Genomic DNA, 13375 nt, shown 5'->3' on the forward strand with positions numbered 1-13375 from the left:
AATGACAAGTTGGAGTATGGATGGTAGATTAGATAAAATGTATTGTATCAATTTTGAATTTCCTGAGATTGATAACAAGTACTGTGGTTATATAAGATAATCTCCTTATTCTTAGGAAACACATTGAACTATTTAAAGGTAAAAATAAATGATGTGTGTAATGTAATCTCAGGTGAGTCAGAAAAATATGTGGGAGAGAGCAAGCAAATAAAGTAAATGGGGCAAGGTTACAGGTGTTCTTTGTAATTATCATTGTGACATATTTTTCACTGTGACTTTTTGAAAGTTTGAAATTATTCCCAAATAAAAACTTAAAAAAAAAAAACACCACCACTCTCTGCTCTTCATTTCAGGGTAATTGTAAAAGTTTTTTTAAATCTGTATAAAAATGTTTTCAAAGATCAGTCTGCTTTTCAAATGATGGTTCCTGTTCTGCTTTGTCTGGGGAGCCTCGTATCTCATTCTGTGGGTGTCCTCAGGAGATTGTTAGCTCCTGAGAGCCTGCAGGGGGTCAGCCTCGCCCTGTTTGTAATATCCAAACCCCCAACAGGGCAGCTTCTGGTGTCTTGTTCAGTGCCTCCAATAAGGTGCACACTAAACTAATGTGTGAACATTGTCTATTATTATAGATTGTACCTTCAGCTTTAAACAGTATATTTTTCTTTCAGCTCAAAATGGAGTTAATCCTGGCTGGGAGAAGAAAGTAATTGAGTATTTTAAGGAAAAGCTGAAGGAAAATAATGCTCCTAAATGGGTGAGCTCATTGCTATTGGGGGGGGAGGGGGGTGGCGAGGGTTGGGCAGACTTGCAGTTTCTCACAGTAGAGCAGTAATCCACATACAGTTTAAATATATATAAATTAATGTTCACTGCCCTGTGCTTTAAGTGCATATGTATTAAAAGGTTTTTGGTCTCTTTTGCAACTTAAACTTAAATTCAAGCAAATAAGTGCTTCTATATTGGCGCCTCTAGGTGGCAGTAATTGACCATGAAAAAAATGGGTAGTTGTGAGAGATTCGATTATCTTTTGTTTTATTACCTTCATTTTAAAAGAGTTGACATGTACGAGTTTTAAGAGAAGAGCTCAACAAAGCAAATGCCTTTCTGCTAATTGGAAAGTGTTATGAAGGAAAAGCATCCTTTTACGTTATAGTCAAATGTCATCATACAAACTTGCGAGAACACAGGAAGTACTTTTTTTTAGCAATTGTGTTATATTAACCATTGGGATCATTTGGCTCCCTTGATTTTGTGTGTGTGTGTGTGGGAATTGCGGTTTGAGTCTGGATATATATGTCTATGTATATGTGCTTAATGTTTTATACACAGAATATTTTGACTTGATTGTTCGTTTTTGTTAAAGGTACCATCATTGAATGAAGTTCCCCTTCATTATTTGAAACCTAACAGTTTTGTCAAGTTCCGTTGCATGATTCAGGATATGTTTGACCCTGAATTTTACATGGGAGTTTATGAAACCGTTAACCGAAACACAAAAGCACGTGTATGTATTGCTTTATTCATGAAACTTACTGTTTACAATTAGTAGTATTAATTTTGTCCTTGTGTTGTTTATGGTAATTTTGATTCTGATAGATTGATATAATACTGTTATTTTTTTTGCTTTGGGTCATAGGTTCTTCATTTTGGAAAATATAGAGATGTAGCAGAGTGTGGGGTATGTATACTTAAAATATATTCACTGATATGATTTTTTTTTTAATCTAAAAATCTCTTAGAAGGTGGAATATTGTAAATGAAAAAATTAATTCCTTTCTTTTCCTAATACCTATATACCTGCTTTTTAAAGTTACAGGTTATGATAAGTTCTTTTAAAATGAAAAGTAGAAGAAAAATGAAAGAAGATTAATTTAGGGCTTTACACGTGCTTAATTAAATTTGATTAAATCCTGCCCTCTTTTCCTGGGAGGAAAAAAGTAAACTTAAGCTTTCTTTGATAAAAGGAAGTAATAGAAACTCTCTTACATATCAGTAATGGGAAAGGGAAGAAGACAGAATCCTGGATATAATTATAGTTGTAAAAGGGGTAGTTTTGAGATAGAAACTTACTAGAAAAGCAATTAGAGGAACCACAGTATATCTGCATTTTCTTTGGTATTGCTTTTCTGATAGTAGAAGAACAACATGCAGAATTAAACTTAATTTCATTCAGACACCTGTTCAACATGCCTGGCATTGTGACTGGGGAAAGTTTAAAACTTATTTCTGGTTTTATAGTAGAAGAAGATTATCAGCAGCTCAAAATATATTAACTAAAAATATCTCATATTTTGCTTTTTGTGTGTTTTTCATGTGGTACTATTGAAACACAGGTGGTAATTTTCAATTGTTAGAAAGAAAACAAGTATCACAGGTGGGGATTGACCAGGCAGGTGCTGAGGCACGACCCCAGTAGAAAGGTGAGCCTCAGTAGTTACCTCCATTCTGGATCTATTAGATTTCTGCTTTGCAGTCCAGAATCTTAGTTTAATCAGGTTATTTAGGGCTTTTTACATTCTGGGAGTCTGACTCCTGCTTACCCAAACCTCAAGAGGTTAATATATAAACCCTAAACCCAGCCTGTTAATTCACAGTATAAATTGTTTCTGTTGAATAAATGTTTTAGCCCAGCGGGCTGATCTGTATGGAAGAAGAGCCCTAATTTGAAAGGTTGCTATAAAGAAAAAATGATAACTTCCTATACTTATTTAGAGTAACGGAGTCACGAATGATGGATTCGTTTAATCTTACACATGATGGCCTCCAGCTCTCCCATGTCTTTTTCCTTTAGGGTGCCCCATAGCATGCACCATTGTGCAAGTCTAATGAATCAACTTTAGGTTTCCTGCATCCCTTGTTTGAGGGGCCCTAAGCCATATTAGGCTAATAAATTAATACACATTTTTTTTCCTAGTACACAATAATGCAGTGTCTCTATAGCTCAACAATCTCAGCCCCTGGAAATGGGAAAATGAAATAGGTGAGACTGTCTCTCTGTGACACTCCCAAAGGCAAAGAGTTTTTATTTTGTACTACGTTGCTAAAGAGTCATAAGTAAAAGCACCATACCAGGAAAAGGGAACTTTGGCCCTGGAAAGAAATACACAGAAAAAACTTAGCTTATATATATTATCTCAGGCTCAATTGATATCTCTGGGATTCTTTCTTTGTTTCCTTTCTTTCTTTCTTTTTCTCTTAAAAAATATATATAGATTTTACTTACTTTTAAGGGTTTTTTTTTTGGTACTCTAAAAGTAATATGTGTTTGTTGAAATAATTTTTTCAATATTACATCTTGGGTCCTCTCTGCCTCTTATCTCTAAGTATATTTGAAATAGAGAATATGCCTTTTCTAAGGAATAATAATCTGACTTTTAAATCTCATCTTAGAGCTACCTCGTTATGAGTATTTCACTAAATTCCTATTTAATGGGCTAATTCTGATAGCTTTTTATGAGAGAGACAGTGGGATTACCATGAGCACTGTCTTTGAAAAAATTTAATAAAATAACATGTTTATTTAAAGGGAGTTAATTTTTTTTCATTTTTCCTTTAACATCTTTATTGGAGTATAATTGCTTTACAATGTTATGTTAGCTTCTGCTGTATAAAAAAGTGAATCAGCTATATGCATACGTATATCCCCATATCTCCTCCCTCTTGAGCCTCCCTCCCACCCTCCTTATCCCACCCCTCTAGGTGGTGGCAAAGCACCAAGCTGATCGCCCTGTGCTATGCAACTGCTTCCCGCTAGCTACCTACTTTACATTTGGTAGTGTATATATGTCAGTGTTACACTCTCACTTCGTCCCAGCTTACCCTTCCCCCTCCCCGTGTCCTCAAGTCCATTCTCTACGTCTGTGTCTTTATTCCTGTCCTGCCCCTAGGTTCATCAGAAACTTTTTTTTGTTTTTTTAGATTCCATATATATATGTTAGCATACGGTATTTGTTTGTTTTTCTCTTTCTGACTTACTTCACTCTGTAGGACAGACTCTAGGTCCATCCACCTCACTACAAATAACTCAATTTCGTTTCTTTTTATGGCTGAGTAATATTCCATTGTATATATGTGCCACATCTTCTTTATCCATTCATCTGTCGATGGACACTTAGGTTGCTTCCATGTCCTGGCTATTGTAAATAGAGCTGCAATGAACATTGTGGTACATGACTCTTTTTGAATTATGGTTTTCTCAGGGTATATGCCCAGTAGTAGGATTGCTGGGTCATATGGTAGTTCTATTTTTAGTTTCCTAAGGAACCTCCCTACTGTTCTCCACAGTGGTTGTATCAATTTACATTCCCAGCAACAGTGCAAGAGGGTTCCCTTTTCTCCACAGCCTCTCCAGCATTTATTGTTTGTAGATTTTTTGATGATGGCCATTCTAGCCGGTGTGAGATGATACCTCACTGTAGTTTTGATTTGCATTTTTCTAATGATTAGTGATGTTGAGCGTCTTCTCATGTGTTTGCTGGCCATCTGTATATCTTCTTTGGAGAAATGTCTGTTCAGGCCTTCTGCCCATTTTTGGATTGGGTTGTTTGTTTTTTTCATATTGAGCTGCATGAGCTGTTTGTGTATATTTTGGAGTTTAATCCTTTGCCCATTGCTTTGTTTGCAGATATTTGCTTCCATTCTGAGGGTTGTCTTTTCATCTTGTTTATGGTTTCCTTCACTGTGCAAAAGCTTTTAAGTTTCATTAGGTCCCAATTGTTTATTTTTGTTTTTATTTCCATTTCTCTAGAAGGTGGGTCAAAAAGGATCTTGCTGGGATTTATGTCTGTGTTCTGCCCATGTTTTCCTCTAAGAGTTTTATAGTGTTTGGCCTTACATTTAGGTCTTTAATTCATTTTGAGTTTATTTTTATGTATGGTGTTAGGAAGTGTTCTAATTCCATTCTTTTACATGTAGCTGTCCAGTTTTCCGAGCACCACTTATCGAAGAGGCAATCTTTTCTCCATTGTATACTCTTGCCTCCTTTATCAAAGATAAGGTGACTGTGTGCGCATGGGTTTATCTCTGGGCTTTCTATCCTGTTCCATTGAACTATATTTCTGTTTTTGTGCCAGTACCATACTGTCTTGATTACTTTAGCTTTTTTTTCTTAAATTTATTTATTTTATTTATTTTATTTCTGGCTGTGTTGGGTCTTCGCTGCTGTGCGCGGGCTTTCTCTAGTTGCAGCTAGCAGGGGCTACTCTTCGTTGTGGTGCATGGGGTTCTTATTGTGGTGGCTTCTCTTGTTGTGTATCACAGGTTCTAGGCATGCGGGCTTCAGTAGTTGTGTCTCAGGAGCTCTAGAGCGCAGGCTCGGTAGTTGTGGCGCACGGGCTTAGTTGCTCTGTGGCATGTGGGATCTTCCCAGACCAAGGCCCGAACCCATATCCCCTGCATTGGCAGGCGGATTCTTAACCTGTGCACCACCAGGGAAACCCTTGATTACTGTAGCTTTGTAGTATAGTCTGAAGTCCTGGAGCCTGATTTCTCCAGCTCCGTTTTTCTCAAGATTGCTTTGGCTGTTTGGGGTCTTTTGTGTTTCCATACAAATTGTGCGATGTTTTGTTCTAAGTTCTGTGAAAAATGCCATTGGTAGTTTGATAGGGATTGCATTGAATGTGTAGATTGCTTTGGGTAGTATAGTCATTTTCACAATGTTGATTCTTCCAATCCAAGAACATGGTATATCTCTCCATCTGTTTGTATCATCTTTAATTTCTTTCATCAGTGTCTTATAGTTTTCTGCATACAGGTCTTTTGTCGCCTTAGGTAGGTTTATTCCTAGGTATTTTATTCTTTTTGTTGCAGTGGTAAATGAGATTGTTTCCTTAATTTCTCTTTTGGATTTTTCATCATTAGTGTATAGGAATGCAAGAGATTTCTGTGCATTTATTTTGTGTCCTGCTACTCTACCTGATTTTTTGATTAGCTCTGGTATTTTTCTGGTAACATCTTTAGGATTCTCTGTGTATAGTATCATGTTATCTGCAAACAGTGACAGCTTTACTTCTTCTTTTCTGATTTGGATTCCTTCTATTTCTTTTTCTTCTCTGATTGCTGTGGCTAAAACTTCCAAAACTATATTGAATAATAGTGGTGAGAGTGGGCGACCTTGTCTTGTTCCTGATCTTAGAGGAAATGGTTTCAGTTTTTCACCATTGAGAACGATGTTGCCTGTGGGTTTGTCATATATGGCCTTTACTATGTTGAGGTAGGTTCCCTCTATGCCCACTTTCTGGAGAGTTTTTATCATAAATGGGTGTTGAATTTTGTCAAAAGCCTTTTCTGCATCTATTGAGATTATCATATGGTTTTTTACCCTTCAGTTTGTTAATATGGTGTATCATATTGATTGATTTGCATATATTGAAGAATCCTTGCATTCCTGGGATAAACCCCACTTGATCATGGTGTATGATCCTCTTAATGTGCTGTCGGATTCTGTTTGCTAGTATTTTGTTGAGTATTTTTGCATCTGTGTTCATCAGAGATATTGGCCTGTAGTTTTCTTTTTCTTTGACATCTTTGTCTGGTTTTGGTATCAGGGTGATGGTGGCCTCATAGAATGAGTTTGGGAGTGTTCCTCCCATTGCTGTATTTTGGAAGAGTTTGAGAAGGATAGGTGTTAGCTTTTCTCTAAAAGTTTGATAGAATTCGCCTGTGAAGACATCTGGTCCTGGGCTTTTGTTTGGAAGATTTTTTTTTTTTTTTTTTTGCGGTACGCGGGCCTCTCACTGTTGTGGCCTCCTCTTGCGGAGCACAGGCTCTGGACGTGCAGGCTCAGCGGCCATGGCTCACGGGTCTAGCCGCTCCGGGGCATGTGGGATCTTCCCGGACTGGGGCATGAACCCGTGTCCCCTGCATCGGCAGGTGTACTCTCAACCACTGTGCCACCAGGGAAGCCCTGTTGGAAGATTTTTAATCACAGTCTCAATTTCAGTGCTTGTGATTAGTCTGTTTATATTTTCTATTTCTTCCTGCTTCAGTCTCAGAAGGTTGTGCTTTTCTAAGAATGTGTCCATTTCTTCCAGGTTGTCCATTTTATTGGCATATAGTTGCTTGTAGTAATCTCTCATGATCCTTTATATTTCTGCAGTGTCAGTTGTTACTTCTCCTTTTTCATTTCTAATTCTGTTGATTTGAGTCTTCTCCCTTTTTTTCTTGATGAGTCTGGCTAATGGTTTATCCATTTTGTTTATCTTCTCAAAGAACCAGCTTTTAGTTTTATTGATCATTGCTATTGTTTCCTTCATTTCTTTTTCATTTATTTCTGAACTGATCTTTATGATTTCTTTCCTTTTGCTAACTTTGGGATTTTTTTGTTCTTCTTTCTCTAATTGTTTTAGGTGTAAGATTAGGTTGTTTACTTGAGATTTTTCTTGTTTCTTGAGTTAGGATTGTGTTGCTATAAACTTCCCTCGTAGAACTGCTTTTGCTGCATCCCATAGCTTTTGGGTTGTTGTGTTTTCATTGTCATTTGTTTCTAGGTAGTTTTTGATTTCCTCTTTGATTTCCTCAGTGATCTCTTGGTTATTTAGTAGCATATTGTTTAGCCTCCATGTGTTTGTATTTTTTAGTTTTTTTTTCCTGTAATATCTAGTCTCATAGTGTTGTGGTCAGAAAAGATACTTAATACGATTTCAATTTTCTTAAATTTACTAAGGCTTGATTTGTGACCCAAAATATGGTCTGTCCTGGAGAATGTTCCATGAGCACTTGAGAAGAAAGTGTATTCTGTTGTTTTTGGCTGGACTGTCCTATAAATATCAATTAAGTCCATCTTGTTTAATGTGTCATTTAAAGCTTGCATTTCCTTAATTTATTTTCATTTTGGATGATCTGTCCATTGGTGAAAGTGGGGTGTTAAAGTCCCCCTACTATTTTTGTGTTACTGTCGATTTCCCCTTTTATGGCTGTTAGCATTTGTCTTATGTATTGAGGTGCTCCTATGTTGGGTGCATATATATTTATAATTGTTATATCATCTTGGATTGATCCCTTGATCATTATGTAGTGTCCTTCTTTGTCTCTTGTAATAGTCTTTGTTTTAAAGTCTATTTTGTCTGATATGAGGATTGCTACTCCAGCTTTCTTTTGATTTCCATTTGCATGGAATATCTTTTTCCATCCCGTCACTTTCAGTCTGTATGTGTCCCTAGGTCTGAAGTGGGTCCGTTGTAGACAGCATATGTACGGGTCTTGTTTTGGTATCCATTCAGCCAGTCTGTTTCTTTTTGTTGGAGCATTTAATCCATTTACATTTAAGGTAATTATTGCTATTTATGGTCCTATTACCATTTTCTTAATTGTTTTGGGTGTTTTTTAAACATCTTTATTGGAATATAGTGGCTTTACAGAGGTGTGTTAGTTTCTGCTTTATAACAAAGTGAATCAGCTATGCATATATCCCCATATCTCTTCCCTCTTGCGTCTCCCTCCCTCCCACCCTCCCTATCCCACCCCTCTAGGTGGTCACAAAGCACCAAGCTGATCTCCCCTGTGCTATGTGGCTGCTTCCCATTAGCTATCTGTTTGATATTTGGTAGTGTATACATGTCCATGCCACTCTCTCACTTTGTCCCATCTTACCCTTCTCCCTCTCCACATCCTCAAGTACATTTTCTAGTAGGTCTGTGTTTTTATTCCCGTCCTGTCCCTAGGTTCTTCATGACCATTTTGGGTTTTTTTTTTTTTTAGATTCCGTATATATGTGTTAGCATATGGTATTTTTTTTTCTCTTTCTGACTTACTTCACTCTGTAGGACAGACTCTAGGTCCATCCACCTCACTACAAATAACTCAATTTCGTTTCTTTTTATGGCTGAGTAATATTCCATTGTATGTATGTGCCACATCTTCTTTATACATTCATCTGTCGATTGACATTTAGGTTGCTTCCACGTCCTGGCTATTGTAAATAGTGCTGCAGTGAACATTGTGGTCCGTGGCTCTTTTTGAATTATGGTTTTCTCGGTATATGCCCAGTAGTGGGATTGCTGAGTCGTATGGTAGTTCTATTTTTAGTTTTTTAAGGAACCTCCATACTGTTCTCCATAATGGCTGTATCAATTTACATTCCCACCAACAGTGCAAGGAGGGTTCTCTTTTCTCCACACCCTCTCCAGCATTTATTGTTTGTAGATTTTTTGATGATGGCCATTCTGATGGATGTGAGGTGATACCTCATTGTAGTTTTGATTTGCATTTCTCTAATAATTAGTGATGTTGAGCATCTTTTCATGTGCCTCTAGGCCATCTGTATGTCTTCTTTGGAGAAATGCCTGTTTAGGCCTTCTGCCCATTTTTAGATTGGGTTGTTTGTTTTTTGATATTGAGCTGCATGAGCTGCTTATAAATTTTGGAGATTAATCGTTTGTCAGTTGCTTCTTTTGCAAATATTTTCTCCCGTTCTGAGGGTTGTCTTTTCATCTTGTTTATGGTTTCCTTTGCTGTGCAAAAGCTTTTAAGTTTCATTAGGTCCCATTTGTTTATTTTTGGTTTTATTTCCATTTTTCTAGGAGGTGGGTCAAAAAGGATCTTGCTGTGATTTATGTCATAGAATGTTCTGCCTGTGGTTTCCTCTAAGAGTTTGATAGTGTCTGGCCTTACATTTAGGTCTTTAATCCATTTTGAGTTTATTTTTGTGTATGGTGTTAGGGAGTGTTCTGATTTCATTCTTCTTTTTTTGGGGGGGAGTACACGGGCCTCTCACTGTTGTGGCCTCTCCCGTTGCGGAGCACAGGCTCCGGACGCGCAGGCTCAGCAGCCATGGCTCACGGGCCTAGCCACTCTGCAGCATGTGGGATCTTCCCGGACTGGGGCACGAACCTGTGTCCTCTGCATCAGCAGGCAGACTCTCAACCACTGCGCCACCAGGGAAGCCCCTAATTTCATTCTTTTACATGTAGCTGTTCAGTTTTCCCAGCACCACTTATTGAAGAGGTTGTCTTTTCTCCATTGTATATTCTTGCCTCCTTTATCAAAAATAAGATGACAGTATGTGTATGCGTTTATCTATCTCTGGGCTTTCTATCCTGTTCCTTGGGTTTGTTTTTGCATGTCTTTTCCTTCTCTTGTGTTTCCTGCCTGGAGAGGTTCCTTTAGCATTTGTCATAAAGCTGCTTTGGTGGTGCTGAATTCTCTTAATGTTTGCTTATCTGTAAACGTTTTAATTTCTCCATCGAATCTGAATGAGATCCTTGCTGGGTTGAGTAATCTTGGTTGTAGGGTTTTCCCTTTAATCACTTTAAATATGTCCTGTCACTCCTTTCTGGTTTGCAGAGTTTCTGCTGAAAAACCAGCTGTTAACATTATGGGGATTCCCTTGTATGTTATTTGTTGCTTTTCCTTTGCTGCTTTTAATATTTTTTCTTTGTGTTTAATTTTTGATAGTTTCATTAATATGTGTCTTGGTGTGTCTCTTTGGGTTTATCCTGTTTGGTACTCTCTGTGCTTCCTGGACTTGATTGACTATTTCCTTTCCCATGTTAGGGAAGTTTTCGACTGTAATCTCTTCAAATATTTTCTCAGCCCCTTTCTTTTTCTCTTCTTCTGGGACCCCTATAATTTGAATGTTGGTGTGTTTAATGTTGTCCCAGAGGTCTCTGAGATTGTCCTCAATTCTTTTTTTTTTTTTGCTTTCACTGCTGTGGCTCCTCCCGTTGCGGAGCACAGGCTCCGGACGCGCAGGCCCAGTGGCCATGGCTCACGGGCCCAGCCGCCCCGTGGCATGCGGGATCCTCCCGGACCGGGGCACGAACCCGTGTCCCCTGCATCCTGTGTCCCCTGCATCGGCAGGTGGACTCTCAACCACTGCACCACCAGGGAATCCCTTGTCCTCAATTCTTTTCATTCTTTTTTCTTTATTCTGCTCTCTGGCAGTTATTTCCACCATTTTATCTTCCAGCTCACTTATTTGTTCTTCTGCCTCAGTTATTGTGCTATTGATTCCTTCTAGAGTATTTTTAATTTCAGTAATTATGTTGTTCATCACTGTTTGTTTGCTCTTCATTTCTTCTAGATCCTTGTTAAATGTTTCTTGTATTTTCTCCATTCTGTTTCCAAGATTTTGGATAATCTTTACTATCATAGGTCTGAATTCTTTTTCAGGTAGGTTGCCTATTTCATCTTCATTTATTTGGTCTTTAGGTTTTTACCTTGCTCCTTCGTCTGTAACATAGTTTTTTGTTGTTTCTTTCTTTTCTTTTCTTTTCTTTTTCTCTTTTTGATGGGTGGTGCTGTATTCTTGTCTTACTGGTTGTTTGGCCTGAGACGTCCATCACTGGAGTTTGCAGACAGTTGGATAGAGCTGGTGTTGGTGCTGAAATGAGGACCTCCGGGAGGCCTCACTCTGATTAATATTCAAAGGGATTTAATTTTTTAACCTAGGGTGCTGTATATTTGGATTTGAAGGAAGGTACTGTATTGATTATTGCATTTGAAATGATTTTATGTCTGTTTTCTTTTCAAAAATGATAGTTTGGATTTAGTAGTTGCTTGTTAATTAACTCTTAATATGAAAGTATTTACTGTGATTTTATAAATAACATGGAAATATGGTTGCTAATTTTTAAAGTTTTTGTAATAAATTTTTTTAAATAAAACAAAATTTTGTATATATCACAGCCTCAGCAAGAAGTTGATTTAAACTCTCCACGAACTACCACTTTGGAACGACAGACTTTCTATTGTGTTCCAGTGCCTGGAGAATCCACATGGGTAAAAGAAATATCCTTTATCTGAACCTTCTTATGTGTTGAATGGTTACTGATTATTTTCTTAATTGAAGAGAGCACAATTCACATTTTGATTTTTTTTTTAAACTTAGTCTTTTTACCTCAGTGAAGGTAGCTGGAAAAGAAAATTATTCTTCATTTATAGAGCTTGGCTTTATTTTTATAAAATGTGTTTCCTTTGTCCTAAACAAGAAAATCTATAAAACAGCCTTCAGTATTCATCACTGAGAAATGATAAAATTATGGTGCATTCTGCTAGTGAAAAACTGTTTAAAAGATTGAGGTGGATTTAAAGGGACTGAAAAAGAGAGTTGCACAATCATTAAGTAAAAAAACTGGTTTTAAATTAGAACTCATTCTAATTTTATTAAGGGAAAACAATATGTTTGTTCTTTTGAGAGATTGTGGAGACATCTCATTCTCATTTTTATTTTTTTTAGTTACTAATTTGTTTAGGCATTGTTCACATACTGAAATGCACAGATTTTAAAGGTATACTTAAGTGGTTTGGATAAATGCATACACCTGTAATGTGCACACCCATGGAAGTAAAGAATTTTGTGCCTTTTTCCCGTCACCACCTCCTCCCCATGACTGCTCTGATTTATTTCACTATAGCTTAATTTTACCTATTGTTGAATGTCATACAAATGGAATCATGTAACATATAGTCTTTTGTGTCTGATATCTTTTATTCAGCATAATGCATTTGAGATTCATCCATGTGTATCCATAGTTCATTCCTTTTTATTGCTGATGGTATTTGTTTATATAATATCCAATTGATGAACATTTGGGTTGTTTCCAGTTTGAGGCCAGGCATTTTTTTGGTGAGATTTTAACTTACTAAATCAGTTTTTTAACAGATACTTTGTGTCGGTTGTGATAAAGTTGTGTATCTCTCAAGGAATGTTTCACAATCATTGAATCACAGTTCTTAAATTTATTGACATAAAACTTTCATAGTAATTCCTTATTTTCCTTTTAATGTCTAAGGCATATCTAACAGTGATCTCCTTTCATTTCCAAAATGTTAATTTATTTTTCTCTTTTATCCTTGATTAGTATTGCTAGGGGTTTGTCAGAGAATCAACTTTTTACTTTAATTTTTTGTTTTCTATTTCATTGATGTTTGCTCTTATTTCCTTTGTTTTTAGTAATGGTTTTAATTTTTTTTTAAACCTTAAGGTTAGTGTGCAGATCATTTCATATCTTCCTTTTCTAATATTAGCATTTAAGGCCATAAAATACTCTCTAATCACTGCTTTAGTTGGATCCCACAAATTTTGACTTGTTTTTACTCTCATTCAGTTCAAAATATTTTCTAATTTCCTTTGTGATTTCTTCTTTGATCCTTGAGCCTCACTACAATATACTTCTGTTCATCTTTTAAACAGTTGTCTCCTACATAAATTTAGAAATAAGGGGGAAAATTACGTCTTTTATGTTGCATAAATATTGATCATTTCTAGCTCTTTTTGTCTTTGTCTGGAATCATTTCACTGAGCCCTTTTTTTTAAGTACTGATCCATTGGTAATAAATTTTCTCAGCTTTTTTTTAACTGAAAATGTCTTTATTTCACCCCTTGGGGTATGTGTGTGTGTGTGTGTGTGTGTGTGTGTGTGTGTGTGTGTGTGTG

At 36.8% G+C, this 13375-nt stretch overlaps 1 protein-coding gene across 2 annotated transcripts in view; it reads left to right on the forward strand.

The window, feature by feature from the left end:
- Positions 1–13375, forward strand: part of MCMBP (minichromosome maintenance complex binding protein) — a 67710-nt gene that overhangs the window by 20867 nt on the left and 33468 nt on the right. For both annotated transcript variants that reach the window (XM_082854756.1, XM_082854757.1), the window contains exons 2-5: positions 669–754; positions 1364–1504; positions 1637–1678; positions 11626–11727. In XM_082854756.1, coding sequence (XP_082710882.1) covers positions 669–754; positions 1364–1504; positions 1637–1678; positions 11626–11727 — 371 coding nt within the window. The remainder of the gene's footprint in view (positions 1–668; positions 755–1363; positions 1505–1636; positions 1679–11625; positions 11728–13375) is intronic.

Source organism: Leucopleurus acutus, assembly GCF_964270905.1.
Source record: "Leucopleurus acutus genome assembly, chromosome: 14".
Classification (NCBI taxonomy): Eukaryota; Metazoa; Chordata; class Mammalia; order Artiodactyla; family Delphinidae; genus Leucopleurus; species Leucopleurus acutus.